At 33.1% G+C, this 20,102-nt stretch overlaps 4 protein-coding genes and 1 long non-coding RNA gene across 5 annotated transcripts; 3 read left to right on the forward strand and 2 right to left on the reverse strand.

Annotated features, from left to right (window-relative positions):
• Positions 1–4,636: 4,636 nt before the first annotated feature.
• LOC123196929 (transcription factor MYB39-like) lies at positions 4,637–6,143 on the forward strand. The gene is made up of 3 exons (XM_044611079.1): positions 4,637–4,967; positions 5,216–5,908; positions 5,993–6,143. Exons 1-3 carry the CDS (start codon positions 4,702–4,704, stop codon positions 6,027–6,029), a joined length of 996 nt encoding a protein of 331 aa, XP_044467014.1. The 5' UTR covers positions 4,637–4,701; the 3' UTR covers positions 6,030–6,143.
• Positions 6,144–9,229: 3,086 nt separating this feature from the next.
• On the reverse strand, positions 9,230–10,167 carry LOC123195867. The gene is made up of 3 exons (XM_044609731.1): positions 9,788–10,167; positions 9,643–9,687; positions 9,230–9,556 (listed from the first exon to the last, which is right to left on the reverse strand). The coding sequence occupies exons 1-3, from the start codon at positions 10,068–10,070 to the stop codon at positions 9,414–9,416; spliced, it is 471 nt and encodes a 156-aa protein (XP_044465666.1). The 5' UTR covers positions 10,071–10,167; the 3' UTR covers positions 9,230–9,413.
• Positions 10,168–12,588: 2,421 nt separating this feature from the next.
• LOC123195780 lies at positions 12,589–15,215 on the forward strand. The gene is made up of 3 exons (XM_044609618.1): positions 12,589–12,889; positions 14,553–15,020; positions 15,105–15,215. The coding sequence occupies exons 1-2, from the start codon at positions 12,759–12,761 to the stop codon at positions 15,016–15,018; spliced, it is 597 nt and encodes a 198-aa protein (XP_044465553.1). The 5' UTR covers positions 12,589–12,758; the 3' UTR covers positions 15,019–15,020; positions 15,105–15,215.
• Positions 15,216–16,130: 915 nt separating this feature from the next.
• On the forward strand, positions 16,131–17,408 carry LOC123195442. Its single transcript, XR_006497455.1, has 2 exons — positions 16,131–16,364; positions 17,143–17,408. It is a non-coding gene; the product is annotated as an uncharacterized LOC123195442 (long non-coding RNA).
• A 213-nt stretch (positions 17,409–17,621) lies between these two features.
• LOC123195441 (probable calcium-binding protein CML18) lies at positions 17,622–18,807 on the reverse strand. The gene has a single exon (XM_044609125.1). It carries the CDS (start codon positions 18,221–18,223, stop codon positions 17,744–17,746), a length of 480 nt encoding a protein of 159 aa, XP_044465060.1. The 5' UTR covers positions 18,224–18,807; the 3' UTR covers positions 17,622–17,743.
• Positions 18,808–20,102: the final 1,295 nt, after the last annotated feature.

The following is a 20,102-nucleotide window of genomic DNA, read 5'->3' on the forward strand; positions in this document are numbered from 1 at the left end:
GGGGGAAGAGCTTACTAGCTTTAAATCTGTGATGAAATCATTTATGGTTTTGATTGTAACGGCATTAGCCATGGGTGAAACATTGGCTTTGGTCCCTGACCTAGTAAAAGGGAACCAAATGGCGGCATCAGTCTTTAAAGTGATAGACCGCAAGATACAAGTAGTAGGGAATAAGGGTGAAGAGCTAACCAATGTAGAGGGTACAATTGAGCTAAGAGTCGTCCATTAACAGTTAGCCTTCAAGGCCTGATGTTGTGATCTTCAAAGACTTTGATCTGAAAGTGTACGCAGGCAATAGTATGGCCTTAGTCGGACAAAACTGATCCGGTAAGAGAACTGTGATTTCTCTCATTCTTTGATTTTATGATCCAACAGCCGGAAAGGTGATGATTGATGGTAAGTTTTAAGCTTCTTTCTCCCATGCTTTTTGTTGTTGTCAAAATTGATTCTTCTAAAACATGTTTCACTTGATCAAACTGTTACAGGCATTGCTATCAGAAAACTCAATCTCAATTCCCTTCGGAAACACATTGCACTTGTCCAACAAGAGCCTAATCTTTTCGCTACAACAATCTACGAAAACATCCTTCATGGGAAAGAAGAGCTACTGAAGCAGCTAAACTCGCCAATGCACATTCCTGGATTAGCGCACTTCCTGAAGGATACTCAACCGAAGTAGGTAAAAGAGGGGTTCAATTATCTGGTGGCCAAAAGAAAGGAGTAGCCATTGCCCGAGCTGTACTCAAGAACCCATAAATTCTTCTACTAGATGAAGCAACCAGTGCCCTTGACGTGGAATCTGAATGCGTTGTGCAGCAAGCGCTAGAGAGATTGATGCAGAACTGAACAACAGTCATCGTGGCACATAGGCTTTCTACCATTAAAAATGCTGATGAAATATCCCGTCATTCAAAATGGGAAGATAATAGAGAAAGGGATTCATTCAAGTCTTGTAGAAAACAAAGAGGGAGCATACTTTAGGCTGATAAACCTTCAGCAGTTTCTTAGTTTTTGTCCACAAAATGTTGAGAATTTGGAATATTGGAAGCATTAAGTATTTCTATCATAATATAATGATTATACATGCTCATCCTATAATATATGGAAAAGGCCTTTCTATTGATCATGTGGCCATTGTTTGGATTCTGAGAAAGGTAGATGGAATTTTGACTTTTTTAAATTATATTGTATTGCATACTTTTGTATTATGCATTTGAAATGGATGCTCGAGTAATCATATCATTGAGGACACAAAATTGAGTCTAACAATATTTTCCTTCTTTGAAGAAATGGTATTTCTAATTTTCATAGTCCAATCCTTTATCCCAAAAATTTCTACAAGAAAATTTGGTGGGTTACTAGTATAGTTTCCCATCCTCTTTACTGAAATAATTTGTTTTGGAATATCATATGAGTGGAATATAGGGGGAATCCTTTACATTGGTAGAAAGAGTAAGGAAGATTTGAATGTTATGCAGGATGCTAAAACAATAATTTATATTATTTAGATACTTTTAATTTATAATTACATATAATTTATATATTTAAATTATATACTAAAAATATATACACATAATTAAAATATTATAAAATCCTGATTGGGTCAATAATCGTACATGGGAAACAGATAAAATATGAAGTCCCTATAATTAGGTGAACTGCTGGGTGAAAATCAGCATTGGCAGAAGAAGCAAGCTGACAAGATCGAGTTGCCATCTCTTGGATATTCATATGTAAAGTTCAGAGACAAATAAAGAATTAGTAATTAAGTGGGAAAATAGTTAGGGTTTTCGTTGACTAAGTTTGTACAATGTTACTTTATTACGTATAGGGGGGTTTGATTGCATAATTGTAAATCTTATTTTGATAATTTATTTTTTATTATTTATATTAATTTATAAATAATAAAATATTTTTTTTTATTATTAATGATAATATGGTTATCACTCCTATTTTAATTTTACCGTTATTAACAGTTGCAACACCTAATTATATTAAAGAAAAATGTTTTATATACATATATAGTTTTGGGTGATTAATTAAATATTTAATTACTTTATTTAAATACCTAATTACGAAATAAATATTGTTTTATTGAAATATTCAAATATAAAAGCCAAACCAACTGAACCTTCCTTCACGCAATAAATTACTTGTACGAAGTTTCTTTGACATGCACCGAATTGTCCCCGGCAAGTTGTGAGTTTGTCTTTCCAAATTTTGTCTACTTCTTGTTGTCGAATGGTACTTCAATGGTGGACTTTTGCTCTTCTATTTGCCTGCAGTCTTGATCCAAAAGAAAAGAAAGTTTGAAAAGCAATCAACAGATCGACTTGAGGATTTTACCCTATGCTTGCACATTAAGCCAATGAGGAAACAAAGGCTGAAATTTTCTCAGATGTTACCGTGTTTATATTATCTTAAAGCCTTGAGATAACTGTACATAAGTCAAAACCAACCAAATCAATAAAATTAATCAATGTCAAACAGACCTTTATTTTCAGTAAAATATTTGTAAATATTGCTCCCTGCGAGTCCAAACAAATCTAACGTCAACATGGAACTAACAAATATGGACAACAGTTTGAAGATCAAAAGGAGCAGGTAAAACACTTGGCCTGTATATTGCTTCCTACAGTGTTTCATCATCAGAAGCTAAGCCAGATGCTGCAACCTTCGTAAAACAAATTGAATTTTATTTTATGGATTATCAAGTGCAGTGTCGCCATCGAAGTTTCAGTAGGTAAAATTTGGTCGGTTTAAGTAACTCAGAGATCAAGAATTTAGCGTATGTTGACTAGTTAACATTAATGTTTTGTAAAATTTCTGCAGATATATCTTTTCAGATTAGCCTTGAAGAAAAATAAATTAAGCTTTGAAATATATATAAGTTCTCTTACATTAATTTTCCCACTTTCCTCCCTGGTTTCTATGCAAGTTTACCAGGATATAATTAGAGTGGATTGAATTTTCTTGGCGGCCAAACATTATATACGAAGTAAATTGATTTAAAATCTGAACAAATCTCAGTGGGTTGCCATGCATCCAACAGAATAAGGACATGAGTATCCTATTAAAGAAAGGAGAAGGAAAATCATAAGTCTGAATGTGCATGCATATGCATACAGTCCTTAACAATATGACACAATGATATCATAGGATTATGTCGCTTGCTTAATTTAATTTTACGTTGAATTTGAATCATTTATGTCAAACTTGGAGGTAATTAGAACTGTATTGGCTTTTATAAAAGAGTATTTTTTGGATGAATGGGTGATCAACCTCGCAATGGTCGTAGGGCAAGAGCAGTTAAAGACTGCGGCCTGGCTGCATGATATAAAATATTAAGGTAAATAATTGAGTAAGAAAATGACAAAGAAGATGACCAATGTGATGAGGGTTGAGGATTTTCAGATGAAATTATGCAATAAGTATACTTTTTAATTAAGAAACTTGGCTGGTTTGTTACAACTAAGGTTGGTGAGCCTAGCAGGAACTTAAGCAAAAATGTTGTATGGGGATCTCAAGGATTATCAAAATTGATAAAACAATAGAATTTTCAAAGTGAAGGTCTGAGTTCGAGCTTTTACCACGTTTGTGAAACCTTAACTTATATTGTACGATAGTTATGAGTTCAATCATTATGTCTCAGGCTTACATGTCTAACAAATATGAACAGAGTCTCTGTTTATTAAAAAAAATGTTGTATAGGCATACTAATGAGTAAATGTTCGTGGTTATTGGTTTTGGTGTGTTGTTGATAGTTGAGGACACGCTCTAGTTATGGGTGTGCGCAATATAGCCAAGACGACGACATTGAAGGGAGACTGGGCCATCCCTATACAAACTAGTTAAAAATTAAAACCGCTCCTCTGATGAGTCTAAGATAAGACGAAACTAGTGACTCTAAGTTATAATGTAAGTACATATAAGATTGATCTTTAATAAGACAATATAAAGGATGTCAGGTATGTTAAAAAGTTGGCTCAATCAAAAGTGCCTAAATGTTTGGTGATAATATTTCCAATATACAACCCAATGAGCGAATGTATCTCAATCTTACATCTCAAAAACACATCAATATTAAGATTGAGATTAAATTATAAATAAACATACACTTAATTTATATTTAAAAAAAAAAAACCCATTTTGTATTGAAATATATAGATTTTGGAAGCATTGTAATATTAATCTTAATTAAAGAGTTTACTTATTGTATAATTTCAATGACATTAAAGTGTTTTATTTTTATAAACGTGACAGAAAATCGAATTCATATATAATCTGAAGATTTTATAAACGTGACAGAGATTCAAATCTAAATCTTTCTCTAAAAGTTTTAATACTTTACTAATTTTACTAACTTGAGTATTATTATTATTATTGTTATTATTATGAATTTAATGTCATTTAATTTCTCCTGGTGTTCTCATTTTGGTTGAATTAGAGTCTGGAAGGTAAATTGCTAGGGCACTTCCTCCTCATTATCTTGGTTTCAAAAAGCTAATTAAGATTATAAAAATAATTACAAGGAATGAAAATGTGACCTCATAGGTTTGAATTTTCGTCTCCCTCATACACCTATAAATAAAACCTCCATTGCCCACCATGATGTATCTTCAACCTCTATTTCTAAGCAACAAATCCTAACTAAACCATTATTCAATTGAATTCTCTCTTTCTTTATTCTGTCTTGCAACAATGAGATCTCCATATTGTTCTGAGCACAATAAGAACTTGAAGAAAGGACCATGGACTCCGGAGGAGGATCAGAAGCTTATTGATTACATCAACCAACGCGGCTATGGAAGCTGGAGATCGCTTCCCAAGCTTGCCGGCTTGAATCGGTGTGGCAAGAGTTGCAGACTGCGATGGACGAATTATCTTAGGCCTGATATCAAGAGAGGAAAATTCACAGACCAAGAAGAGCGTATCATCATTGACCTTCATGCAGCTCTCGGAAACAAGTAATTTCGGAAAAACTTTATATACATAATTTTTGGTATACAATTGGATAGATTAGATAGACAGATGTTGCGTTTTTATATAATTTGATGATTTTAACAAAAAATAAAGTAATAACCAATCACATAATTATACATAATTTGTATACCTAATTGTGTACCAAATAGCCTACACATAGCATTACTTTTCTTTCCCCTTGTGTGAAAATTCTATTGCTTTCAGCTTTTGCTGACTTGCAGAGTTGTTGCAGGTGGTCGAAAATTGCAAGCCATCTTCCAGGGCGGACAGATAATGAAATCAAGAACTTTTGGAACACTCGTATAAGGAAGAAGCTTCTCGGAATGGGAATTGATCCGAGCACACACAAGCCAAGGGCTGATTTTAATCAACTTTTGAGTCTTTCCCATATGATTTCTGCAGCACCATTTGGGAATTTGATGAATCCTTGGGATAATTTTGCTCTTAGGTTACAATCAGACGTCTCTCAACTGGCCAAAATCCAACTTCTGCAGAATCTTCTGAAGATTATGAGTGCAAGCCCCTCACTTGTTCCAAACATGGATAACACCAGTGCTCTTTTAGGCTACCAAAATCTTAGTCCATTATTTCAAGGTCATGTTGTGCTTCCCCATGATGATTCTCTGAATCAGGGCTCAATCTCTCAAGCAAGTGAGCAAGACCTGCAGGCTCTTGCCGATTCTTGGACGTGCTCGGAAGATCTTGATGTTGTTAATAATAACGTTAATGGCGGTTACTGTCTTGAAAACACACTTCCTCAACTGGTTTCAGTCTCTAATGAGAAGCCGACCATCAGCCAAATGGAAAGCAAGGGCAACGCAACGCATCTCTCCACCAGCTCATCACCAGCCTCCTCTACTATCGAAGACTGGAAGAAACTCTTGGACAATGAAAGCAGTGATTCTTACTGGGAAAATATCCTAAAGTAAGTAATTAATTTGCATGGATTTATATAACTGATTTTATTTTTCCACCAATTAACTGATCACTGTTTCCTTCTTCCTTGCAGCCTCACATCCTCAGAGTCATCTCACATCTCCTGGTAGAAAAATCTATTGCTATGACATCAACACTCGATAAAAGGAAAGATTGATCGTGATAAACTGTAAATTTTTCATTTTTTGAAGTTCTTTCAGTTACTTTGTGCATTGAGGCCGCTTGTTTATGCTGCCTGTTGTACTCAAAACTTCATATATATATATATATATATATATATATATATATATATACACACTCACAAATTATAAGAACTGTTCATTGTATTAGTTTGAATCTGTTGTGATTTTGTTTAACAATTAAATTGTATCAGTTCATTATTCTTCCACTTACTATCTCAAGCTGAAATCGGTTATGGTGATTTTATATATATGTCAAAGTCAAGGAAGACACTGCCATTTTCAATTGATCCGATGGAGAGAAGTTAAGATTGCTTGTCTTCTGAAATCTTGAAGTGTAACATCAGCTGACGAAAAGAGTTGGAAAACAAAGATAATAATAAATAATAATAATTATGGATAATATTAGGGATTGATTATTGGATAATTATAGGTGATTAGTTAGTTAAAGTAAGATTATTAGTTGCATTGTTGCAGATTAGGTAAGATTATTTACGTCCCAGATAAACCATTGACTACCCGGCATGCCATCACCATTCACCAACCTAAACCACCATTTCCTTATATAATTAATATGGCTTAAATAATTCATTATAAGATATTGATTAGACACTATAATCATTGCAAATATGAATCTCAGTGTTTCTCTGCAACTTTGAAGATTTGGTGCATGCATATTGAAGACATAAAGATGGAAGTCTAAAACGACCGTGTTTTATGAACAAAACATATATGTTAGCTTTACTTTCTATATTTAGCATACTAAAATTGAAAGAGGGTTAGAGTTCTCTTTTCTAGGATGACAATGTGTAGAAACTTGATATAAGGGTCAGTATGTTTTTATCTTTAAGTATTCAAGTTGTCAATCTAAAGCTTATAGAGGAGAATTACAAGTATTAGCGAGCTTTTGGCGCACATAAGTTAGAGGATCATAAGAGTATTATTTATCCCCTAGGCATAAGTTTACCTAGTGATTTTTTTTGGCTAAAAGGGTATTATATAATCTTTTAGGTACGTGAATTTGGAGTGAAACGTAATTTTACTAGGCAAACTTACGTTTAAAGGGTAAATGATATTTTTCAATAGGCGAAATGAGGGGATTTCTTTTTTTTTTTTTTTGGTATTTTACTATGTGTTAATATTTGAGAGATTAATTTATAAATTACAATCGGTTTGATAAGTGTTTTTTTTTTTTTTTGGGTATTTTACTTGAAGACAATGTTTGGGGGTTAAATTGATAGTTTTTACTAAGTGTATTGAGGTCATTGTAAATGTGAAGTCTTGAGTGAAATGTGCTCTTTCAATTTTTAGTAAATTTTTTGATGTTTTTTATAATTTGAGTTAGAATATGATGAATTTCCCTTTAAATCACGAAAATTTATAATTTTTTTTAAAATCAACATTAGAACGTAAAAGGAAAAAAATAAATTAAAAAAAAAAAGAAATAAAAAGAATTTAATGTTGATGTAATTTTTGGAAGAGTGTGGGTCAAATATGATATCATATGATAATCACCATTAAATTAAAAATAACTTACTAAATATTACTAATATATTTTTAAGATTTGACTTTGAATTAGCCTAAATATCATAATTTACCATGAATATACAATCAACTCGGTTCATATTCCTATATTAGAGCGATAAGGTATACATCCACCATTAATATTTCTATAATCAAATCATTAAATTCAGTGAATAATATTTATATAAATAAAAATAAATTTATAAAATTTCATTATACCCCATTAAGGTAAAAATAAAAATTTCACTAGGTTTATCAATCACGTCTAATTCTATTACATTTTCTCTTGAATCGTATCAACCATTCAAACAAATGATTAAAAAAAATTTACTGTTGAGAAAAATAAATTAATAATTACGAATCATGAAAAATGCAAAACATTTCTAAATTATTAGCTGTCACCGAAAGAAAATGGGACTTTTGATCATTGCTAGGAACTTGTGGGAGCCCATTTTTGGTACATGTCGAAACGTTTTTATTTATGTACTTCAAGTCTTCAAAAGGTTATCTTCCTTGGTTGAAATTTTAAACAAGAGTAGTTTTTGGGATTCATTTAGCACTATGAATGAATGAATGATTTGTACTCTTCTAGAATCACAGACACCCCTAAAGTATTATATTAATTACAACTACCTCACCTATACCATGATTATTGTCATTTACACCCTCCTGGTTCGTGATGGGGGAGCCCACAAAAACGTTGTCCAAATCCGTCTATTAATTTAGCGTCTTAGTTAGTTGGCTTCGCCTTATCATCACCACAATCATATTCACACCTCAGCTCATCCGAAGGTCCGTATTGGACGCCGTCGGCATCTGTCGTCATCGCCTGGGCTATACACTTTTTCTGTTATAATTTCCGTTGGACCCACTACATACAATAAAATTTCTACTTAATCATGATACATGGAGTGGGCAATCATGACACCTGTCACAATGTCGTGGCATGTGATTAGTATGATGGAATTACAATGATCTTATTATTCACTATAAAATTTCAAACAATGAGAACCCGAGGTGACAGATTCCACCGTCACCGACACTTTTATATCATCCCGTTGTCTTTAGTACTGCGTTCAGATTTTGACACGTGTACAAATCAATCAGATCAAAGAACCTAAACGTTCAAATTTTCTAATAAAGGGATTACAAAGAAATAATTAATGGAACAATGCATTTATGCTTTGACGATGCACATTCGCGTTTGTACATATCCAATTAAATAATTAAATAATTATTTATTAAAAAAATCGCTCGGAGAATATAATATGACTAATGCAATAAACTTATTAAATTAAAATGCAATAGATGTATTACACGTGTAATTAGAATATGGATCCATCACCAAATGAACATAGTTTGACCGTTAGATTAGTCACAGAAAGAGTTTTTAAGAGACTTTGATGCGCTCTGTTCCACCACTACAACTTTCCAGCTGTCTTCAGAACCCGAGGTCGCATTAAGTAACGGTCCGAAGTCCAGCTGGATTCCAATCACTATTGCTAACTTGAGCCTCCATCCTCTTGAGCGCACGTTAACAAAAAATAAAAATTATCAACAAATTCTTTTCATTTTTTTCCTTTTTCCCTTTAATCAGACACCCTGTCTAGTAAAATCCACACAAAAAAAACAGTTCAACAGGAGCCATACATCGAGCGAAATTGTTTCACAAAAAAATGAATTCATTTTATTTCGCACGTGCAAAATTGTCATAAGATAAGCGCACGTGCGGAGTGCTAAGAAGGAGATGAATTAGAGCAAAGAGATAGACTATGAACCAGGAAATGTGCATTAAAAATAGGCGATTTTCCGGTGGGGGCGATTTTTGGGAGGGTGCTTTTCGATTTCTTGTAAGTTTCTGAGATTTCGAATCGCCAAAAAATCGCCTCTCCGCAGCTCAACAAATCGGCTGACATCTTCCATTTCACTGGATTCTACAACCAGAAAACAGACCAAAAAATTAACGAAAACAATAAAAGTACTTCCCGAAAGCAGAATTGAAGCTGCATTATATTTATACCTATATGCGTTGAAAGCCGCTTGAATCCATTGAACTGAGCCAAATCTGAAACAAGAAGAAAAAAATCAAACGGTTAAAATCAAACAAAACCTTTAGATGATTAAACGGATGCCATCGATTGAGAAAAGCAGAAAAGGAAAATCACCTGATTGAGAGGGAGAGTGAGAGGAGAGATAGAGGACAAGAAAGCAGACGAGTGTGATAAGAGGAATGAGGTGAACAAGATTCTCAGATTTGGAGTGAGATGACAATGAGGAAGGCGGCGGTGAGAGCGAGAAGCGGCGAGGCTTCGCCGACTTGCTTTGATCGTCGTCGGTGAGTGAAGAAGAGGCGGAAACGAGTTCACTTACTCGAGAATCTTCTTTAGGAACTACTCCGTCATGGATGTGAGGCTTGGAGACCGGCGACCCTAGAGACTGTCTATGCATGGCTGAGAGTTAGAGAAACAGAGAGAGATTGCTGCGGTTGAGCTGTGCGCTGAGTTATTGAGGTAAGAACAGGTAAGTATGGCTTGTTTTTTATGGCTGGTGGTGGGGTACCGTTGCATTACCGGCAACAAAATATTTTCCTTTTTTCATATTTATATTTTTTGTTTTGGCTTTTTTTAATTATTAATAATAATTCAGTTAACGGAAAAAAAAAAGGTGAGGTGATCCAGTCTCTGTCGTTGGAGGTGATTTATGGCCTTTGGTGGGACTGAGTCGGACCACCCGTGAAACGGAAAATACAAATTTCAGAGTATTTTTTTAATGAATAATACGGAAGAGTAAGTCAGTTTGGTTTATTGAAATAGAATTAATTTCTAGGAATTAAAATGAAATGATTAAGATAGATAACAATAGTAGGGGAAATGACTATTTTTCACCCAAATTTTAAATTAATCTCAAAATCATATCAATGATAAATAAATAATTCAAATATCTACTCATAAATTAATTATCATCTAAATTTTTAGTTAAGATCAAGATAAAATTGTCATTTTATCTATAAATCTTAAAACTTTAAAATTTATATCATTTTTCTCTTTAAGTTTTAAAAACTAATATTTTAACCTATTCTCAAAATTTGAAAAATTTAGATTTCACTCTGAGAGTTTATTTTCTTCTCCAACAACCATCATTTTGATCGATAGCAAATGTTTTTCACCCATCTTTCAGATCTTATGATAAAGGACAACCGTCCAAAGGCAACTACGAAGATTCATCATTTGTCATTTGAAAGACTCGACGAAAGATGATATTTCGTAGTCTTTTTGATCTGGATGATAAAACATCATTTTTCATCAGAGAAAACTTTCGCTTCTTCTTGATCACCGATCGATTCCCTAAACCATCGAAGATAAAACCTGAAAAAGAAAAAAAGTAAATTTTTTAAAGTTTAATCATAAGGGTAAACGTGAGTTTTCTAAATTAAGGGGGATAAATGAATAAATTTTTTAGATTTTAAGTTTATAGATAAAATAACGATTTTACCCCTACTTTTAACTAAAAATTTAGATGACAATTAGCTTATGAGTGAGTGTTTAAATTTTTCATTTTTTATGGGTATGATTTTGAATTTAAACTAAAACTTGTGTGAAAAATTTCCTTTTCCTAAATAATTATGTAATATTGTATTAATGTTACAGTTTTTGTGTAGGTTTGGAAAGTAGATCCCTTTTTATTATTTTCTTTTTAATATGGTAATGGATAGAATTGTTAGTTTTATTACTTTTTTTTTTTTCAGAAAATGGAAGGTAAACATAGACAGATTTTAAATGATTTTATAAATCCCTATTTTTTCTAAAACAATTTCTATGTTTATTTGCAATTTTAAATGATATTTTTAAGGAAATGAATCTTTTTTACTTGTTACCCCATGCATTTCGTTCACTTCTTGCAATTTCAATCTTAGTGCTCATCTCGGCAGTTGATTAAAAAGCGGGGGGCTTTTGGACCTCAAGTTTTTTAAAGTCGGAGAGAAAGTTGACCCAGAAAAGCGATTGGTTTGGTTTAACTAATGAATTATTCAAATAAATATTATTATTTTTATATAATTAATTATTAAATATAAAATTACCATTCACATTACGTCAATTTTTTTTAATAACCAAGAACTCCATCCATATTTATTTGACGGATAAACTTGAGATATAATGATCGAATCTATAATTATTATATCAAATAAATCAAGATTTTATAAATATAACAGAAGTTTGAACTCAAATTTTTACTTTGAAAGTTCTAATATTTTATCAGTTTTGTTAAGATAACCTTTGGGGTCTTATATTACGTCAATTGATAAGGTAAATTGTAGAATTTTGAATTTTCTTTATAAAATATAAATGATAGCTTAAATAAAAAAAAGGATAAACCAAATATAACATGGTAAAACAAAAGTTAGAGGGAAATTACAAGAATTCAAAGGTGGAGAGGTGGATGAAAAATGGCAGGGGAAACATCAATAAAGAAAAAGGTTGAGAGTTGAATGAGAGTGTGACACTTTTCATCTTCTCTTCTCAATCAGTGACAACAACTTATGAGTTTAGAATTAGTTGGTTCTCATCTCGCTCAAACAATCTTTTAGATCCGAATATATATGATTACTTCTTATCTCAATCGAATCATCTTTTAAATCCGATAAAACTAATGAAATCAATCTCATCTCGAAATCTCGAAATCTCGAAATCTTTCACTGAAATATTTTGACCCTAACCATTTTCACAATACAGTAAAATAATATTTATGATACAAGTCCAAGTAGAAAATTGTTTTTATGAATAATAAAGTTTAATAGTTTCCACCTAGTAAAACAGGTGTATAAGAAAGTTGATAAGAATGATATGGGCTCGGTGACTTGGCCCAAAATAGGCCCGAATTCAGATGTGATCAACGGTGCTGATCGAGAGTTGGAGATCAACGGTTGTAATGAAGAGCAGGGAGCAGCGATGTTTGCTCCTAGCTCACAGAAAACCAACAGAAACCATAAACAAGAGAGATCGAAATTTCTGGCGGCTTTAAGCAAGATCTCTGACTTGTGGAAAACGAAACCATTAACCAAAAGACAATAGAAAAGTAATTATAACAAGAACAAGATCTTGTAAAGAACATTAACGATACATATAACAGCGCGAGAGAATGGTGTTTTGGGAGATCACTTTGGCGACAGCCTATTTCTTGGGGCTGGAACGGACTTACAGACTCGCTTTGAAGATTCAGCGTCGCATTATTAGCCCCAAGCACCCTAAGTTACGCCAGTTCGCTCACAGGTATAATGTTTTTTAATTGAGTTTTCATCCTCGTGTTGAACTTAAACATGTGTCGTTGATTTTTTTGTTGTGGGTATTCTGTATTTGATGATCAGTTTGAAATGGGATTCTGGTAAGTATTGTTTAGGAGGAATGCTAGTGAGCTTCTATTTGCATGATCTTATTTCTTGCTTCCAGCTATGTTGTAAGATATTTATGGCAATGGCAAATTTGGGCGGTGTGGATGGCATTTTAAATTTTTTTAATTTTCATTTGCTGGGAATTGAAAATGATGGCTTTGATAATATATGACATGGAAAATATATATACCCTTGTCTCAAGTGAATTCCATGGTTGTTAATTATCATCGCCATCTACTGGTTTGTTGGTAGCTATTGTGGATGAAAGAGGTGTGAGATGTGGTCTAGTGCAAGAGAATGATTAAAGATTGTGATTTTTGACTGAGAAGAGAAACATGATGGTGATGATAGCAATGTTGAGAGACTATATCTAAGCATCTTAATTCATAAAGATTAAGTGGAAGGTTGTGCTTAGGCTCACTTAAAGTGTGGCCGTCTATTTTAAAGATATCCAAGGTATTTTAAGTTAATTATTAAGAATTCTTAATTATGATGTAACTTAAAGGAGGTTAGCAACCTAAGCTATTCTAGTGATGTTATATTAGAGCGTGTTTATATTTGTCATGGGAGCAATTTTGCTATTAAAGTACATAAAAATTTGTATCTTTTATTGGTTGTAGTATGAGTTAATTTTGGATTATTTTGCCAAAATCTATCCTTCTGATCTCCTTGTAGTCTCTGTTATCTTGCACTAAATCTACAATGGTGGTTCATAAATTGTAATTCACGGTTTGAAGCATCTGTGTGAGTGCTGTGCCATCAAGCAATTTATTTAATAATATTTTTCTTAATAACAATTTCATGTATAAAGAAGAATCGGGCTTCTTTGGAAGGGAGTTTTACTTGAATCTGATAATGATATATTTGGAGTGTTACTTTTGCTGTGATGAGCTTAAAAATCATTTGGCCAGATGCAATGATGTTTACTTTTCATGTGGGATCTTTGGCCTCGAGTTCATTTGGAGTTTTTAATAGGGCTTGAGTTTCTCTGGTTGATTTTGGATATTTGAGCATCGCAAGATTGCAATTGATTTAGTGGAGGGCTTCTTTTTTTGTTCATATGCTTGCTCAACCATCTAGATAGGCTAGGTTTGACCTTATAATTAGATGTTTTAGTTGAGAGTTTTTACAGTGTATTTGACTGGCACCTTATATTAACTTATGAACAATAACTAACCAAGCGGCATATCTTTGGTTATCCAAGAATCAGTTAAGTATAAGATCTGTGATATTCTCTGCATAAATAAGTGGAAATGCTTTCGACTTCATGAATTAATTTGGTTGGCATTATGAAAATAAATATGGACAACCCAGCCCCTTCGCTATTTTCAGCCTGATATTGCTGAATGTTGCATTCTTTCTGCTGGCTGATTCGTTGGATTGCTATTCTTGTACTACCACTGCTGTTTTAATTGCCAGTTAGGAATTATAATTGTTCTTGTAGTTTTAAAATAAATAATTAATGTATTTCCCGTACCAGTTTGGAAGTGCCATTATTGTTGCTACTAGGACTGGCTTTCTTATATCTTCATTTTTTTCAACAGACGAACACGTGCTGTGTTCAGTGTTGCACTCAAGTTTCACCGGAAGATTCAAGAGAGGGACATAGAAGTTGGTCGAAATCTTGGTAACTGGATTCTGCGATGGCTTGACCGAATGAAGCCTTCTGCTCAAATCCGTGGTCCATCAGAGAAACCCATACACAGTTCTGGTCCAAACACGAACATGACCAACCAAGTAATAAAATCTTCGAAGCCAAAAACTAATGGGATCAGTGCTTCTAGAAACCAAGATTCAGGCAGGCATCTATTTACCTCGTTAACAAATATACATCCTAAACCCTTTCCTACAATTACAATGATGATGCGGCCACCTAGGACTGCTGGGAACATGACCCAGTATAGGCATCTTTACAACAATGGGCGTGATATGTTGAGGTTGAACTACCAAAGATATGGGTTTGATGGAGTTATTCGGAAGGATATAATGCAGTGGATGCTGCAAAAGTAAAGGTAATGGTTCATATTTGCTTGTGTTTTTGGACTCTTAAATTTTGATATTCCTCTGTGGAAGATTTTGATTTAATGTTATACCAGCAAAGGACTGGATGCTGTGGAAACTAACAAATCTAAGGCTTACTCATTTTGTTGTGTTCGTGTGGTGCCCATGAATGATAAATAAAGTTCCCTTCGATTTTCTGGCTCAAATTTTCTTCACCCCCATTTGCAAAAAAGTTTGAATATTATTGTTATTGTCTAATTGTAGTTTACAATCCTGTATTGCACCAGAACTGTAATCAAACCGGGTCTATTTTGGCACAGGATTTAGCTGACATTCTTAACTTGATGCTTTCAAATTTTATGAACAATTTTTTATCCCATGTTATTAGTGTTTACTCGCTAAAGCAAACTTGCTCATCAACAGAGTAGAAGCATATTTACATCAGAGAAGAAATTTCGGTAAGACTTAAGATAGCTTATATAGCATATATATTTTTGGTGTCAAAACGCTGAGGTACAAAATTATATATAAAGAAGACAAGGCATCGCCAAACGAGGAAGGTAGTGCTATAGATCAATAATATTCTATGTATTTACTTTGCGTATAAATTTATACGTGTTATTATGTGATTTAGTATTTAAAAACCATCAAAAATCATTTCAAATCCCATTTATTGATTTTGTTTCAAGTAAGACATATTATATTTTAGACAGAATTTATTAATTAGCTTGTTATTGTATGAGCTTATTTATATAAATTAAATTGATAATATATAATTAGATGATATAATTATTTATATTTTTATTTCAAAATCATTTAATATTATCATTTCAAATTATACGCATAAAATTATACAATTTGTTCTTTTAGTATTACTCTAAAGAAATTGATGAGGGATGTATTTATAATTAGGATTGAATTTGAATCGAGTTTATTTAAATTCGAATTTGAATTCAGTTTAAACTACTCTGAAATGAGTCAACCCTAAACAAGTTCGAGCTGCTTGTCAAGCTCGCAAGTTAAAATTTTTTGATACAAAATGATATTATTTTAATTAATATATATTAAAACAACGTCGTATTAATAATGAGTTAGTTAAAGTTTGAGCTAGACAAGCCTGAACTCAATTATTGCAAGTCGAGTCTAGCTCAAACTTCATTCAGTTTGAATTATAATCATAACTGTGGGCCTACCATCAAGCTCAATTAAGCGCAATAACCCATAAGCGCAACTTCTAAAACAAAAGAAAAACAGAGGAATAGAGTGTCGCATGATCGAAAGAGGCGTCAGCGGAATTGAATACTGATAAGCAAAAACACAGCGAGTCTTATTGGGATTGTCACTTGAGAATTAAGGTAATCTGCTTACCTTTTTGAATAAATTTTGTTTTTATAGCAAAACCAATGTGATTTATGTAAGTTTAATTACCTGAAATTGAAATTTATTATTCGAGATCGTGACTGTAATATAGTTTGAAGATGATGATATTCGTTCTTTGAATTCTAGTTAGAATGGAATAATTCTGGAACACGTATGGCTTGTAGTTTGAATTGCTTGAGTTGCTTTTAATCTGATTTTCGTTTAAGTCGGTGAGGTTTTCAGTAATGGAATTGATGTGAAGGTGCTGAGTTGTACAGATAGATTTGAGAACTTATAGCCCCAGAGATCGCCGTGTTTAGTTAGCTTAAAAGTCGTATTTTGACAGAGGTCGCGCAACTGTCTGAGGATTTGTTGGTTTATGTGTATTCATCTAGGTTTGAAATTTGTTACTCCTGGATTTTGTTGAATATTGGGTTTTAGAGACTTTTTCAAACTGTGTAGATTCTGGAAATATGATGGTTTGTTGATAAAATTTAAGTGGCCTTTCTGAATTGTATTGTTTATCTTTATCATAAGGCCTTTGGGTCGGCTGCTAAATGCTGTGTTGTAGCCTTATTCATTGAGTTACAATGGGGGAGGAGGATGTTCCCTAAGTATGTTAGAACTAAATAGACCTCAGAGTGGATGGTGATCTTGGTAGTCTCTAACTGATCTTTTATCAGTTAAGCTTAAATTGTCAACTTTTTTCATTCTTAATGTGGTGGATATCTGTCTTTGAATTGCTCTGTATGTGATCCATGCTATGATCTGAAGTTGTTTACAGAACTATAGATCTGTGGAATCAGAATGGAACTAGCAGATTGAGCATCCAGGTTTTTATTAACTTTAATCAGCTTATCCATATTTGGCTTGGACTTCTGGAAAATGAGAGCAGCTTAGAAGTCTTGTGTTGCTGCTTCACTGCTAATATTGACTTGACAATGTAGCCGGATATGTGAAAGCCTTCTTGTGTCATTCAGTTTTCTACCTTTCAAGCAAACTTTTGAAATACAATTGTGATACCGGTAGTCTTTCCGAAATTACTAACAAATGCCTTTTACTGTTTATACCATACGCGATTCTAGTAATGCCTAATATAATCAAATTTTTAATTGAGTACTCAAAATTAGATATATAATACATATAATCTTTTCGAAAATAACTTAATTTTCTGTTGTGTAATGTTATGGAATCAGCCAATTCAATGTCTTACTCCATTCATTTGCAAAAAAATAAATCCATTTACACAACAATGTATGCAAAATATCGATTATTCTGAATCAACACACAAGTATTCGCAACTATTAACAAATAATCCATCCATTAACCAAAAAACAAACTTGTTCATACCATAAAACATGCATACACAGATAAATTAAGCCCAAGAATTATCAAAGGCAGCCGAAGTAATCGCCTGCGCGAACTCCTGAAAATTTATCATCCCATCACCGTCCAAGTCCGCCTCCCTGATCATACCCGTCAACTCCTCCGCCGTCAATGCGTGCCCTAGTTTCGCCATCGAATGCGCCAACTCGGCTGCGGTGATGAACCCATTGCCGTCTCTATCAAACATACTAAACAGCTGCTTCAACTGCTTCTCACTGTACGGACACCTCCCGGAGAGTAGCTCCGGCGCCACGAGGGCGACGAACTCCGAGAACTCGATTAGGCCGTTGCTGTTAGTATCAGCCTTTTGAATTAGGGTTTCCAGCTGATCAGAGCTTGGTTTTAGCCCTAAGGATCTCAAGAGAGAGCCGAGCTCCAGCTGCGTTAGGCTTCCGTCGTTGTTTCGATCGAAAGAACGAAAGATCTCACGAAGTTCCGCGATTTGTTCATCATCTAGCTTGTTGCCCATATTAAAACAACCAACTCTATATAATGATGATGATGATGATGATGAAGATCAAAAAGTAAAACACTACAAATCTCCAAACAAAAACATTGAAGAAGGAAGTTTCTTTATTTAGAAACTTGATGATGTTGTGTTATAAAAAAGATGAAGATTAAAGACCAAAAAAGCCTGCGAAATCGTTCTTTCTTCCTCCGCTTTGGATGGGTCCTCCGAATTAAAATGCAGAAGATTGAATTGAACGATGATCACGACGACCCAAATATCGGATCCGATACAAGAAGATCTGATTTTGTAATCGCAAAGAGGAAGCTTTCTTTGTCTTGAGATGATAAACACGTAGTGGGAAAATGGATTAAAGAATTTCCCTGAGTTGGTCACGAGTCAACACCGTCCCGAGCCGAAGCCAGAACATGTTAGATTAGATTATTCAAAAAGTTTTTTTTTTTTTTATTTTTTAAATTTCCATTGCAAGAAGAATGATGATGGGCGGGAGAGATGGCGGGAATTGCGTGATTGGTGCACGTCTTTTTTTAATTCTAAATTTGGAGACTTCGTCAACCGTTCAAGGCTTGAACCAAGTGGGGTTCACTTCTTATCAGTTAACACGTGGCAGTTGCTTGAACCACTTAAATTTTGGCACTTGGGATAGGTGAAACGGTGCGTAGAATGATCTGGTTGTCAAATTCACTAACAAATGGTGAGGTGAGCACATGCATAGTATTAGGTGCCATCCATTTGTCTTATCTTTTTTTTTTTTTTCACTAAAATAATTTTTTTAATCAATTTTAGTTTGATTAAATTTATTTTTTTAATTCTTGACTTGTAGCCTATTGGAGAAATTCATTTCACCTAATCAAATATTTCAAATAATTTTATTATTTGAGGACTCTTATTATATATATAGAGGATAGTTGAATCATATATCATATTATATATTAAAAAATTAATTTTTATACCATACATCAAGTACATATTATATCATATGATACAATTTTTAAAAAATAAAATAATAATAAAAATATAATTAACAAGTTGTTATTTTAAAAAATATGACAAACACATTTGAAAATTTAAGATTCTTCATATACATTTATAGTATATCATCATTTTTTAAAAAAACGTATTGATCTGTATCGATATTACATATCATATCATATAATAAATATTATATTGTATGATATGTTATTAATTCAATACACTTTATTATATGTATCGGTTTTCACTTGTATTATATCATATCATAAGATATGTATTGTGTATGGTTAAATGTTAGTAACTGTGTATATATATAATTTAATGTGGTAATATATAATTGTATGATATGAACGTTTACTTTTTTTTCTCATTTTAAAATAATTCGATTATATATTATTACGTTAAATTGTATAAAAAAAAAGTAAAAAAGTTTGTTTATACTTGTAGAATTCGAATAAGTTGTCAAAAGCTTCGAATTTAGAGATTAGGTTTCAAACAAATGTACATGATTGAGTTGACAAAATCGGATGTTTGAGGTGTTGAAAGTTCAACTTCCAACTAGAGAAGACACAAAGAGTTGTTGAAGCTCGAAATCATGATAAAAGAAAGTGGTTGTGGATCCAAATCATGATGTGCTACTTCTATCAAACTCACATGTTTATATGAGAAGATTTGACGCAAATTTGGGCCTCCAATCAGGGGAGTTAAAGCTTAAATCATGGCACAAATTTGGTCTCAGTTTTGAGTAGTCGCTCTCATTTCCTGTCTTGCAAATTTACTTATTTGGACCCATGTTCATTGTTTATGGCTTCCAGAAGAAATTGTGTCCTATTTGAGGTTTGTTGGTTAGTCATTGATCACTCTTATGGATGCCATATTCATGAGTTTGATTAAAGAAAAGTTTTGA

This window comes from Mangifera indica, chromosome 14 (genome assembly GCF_011075055.1).
Source record: "Mangifera indica cultivar Alphonso chromosome 14, CATAS_Mindica_2.1, whole genome shotgun sequence".
Taxonomy (NCBI): Eukaryota; Viridiplantae; Streptophyta; class Magnoliopsida; order Sapindales; family Anacardiaceae; genus Mangifera; species Mangifera indica.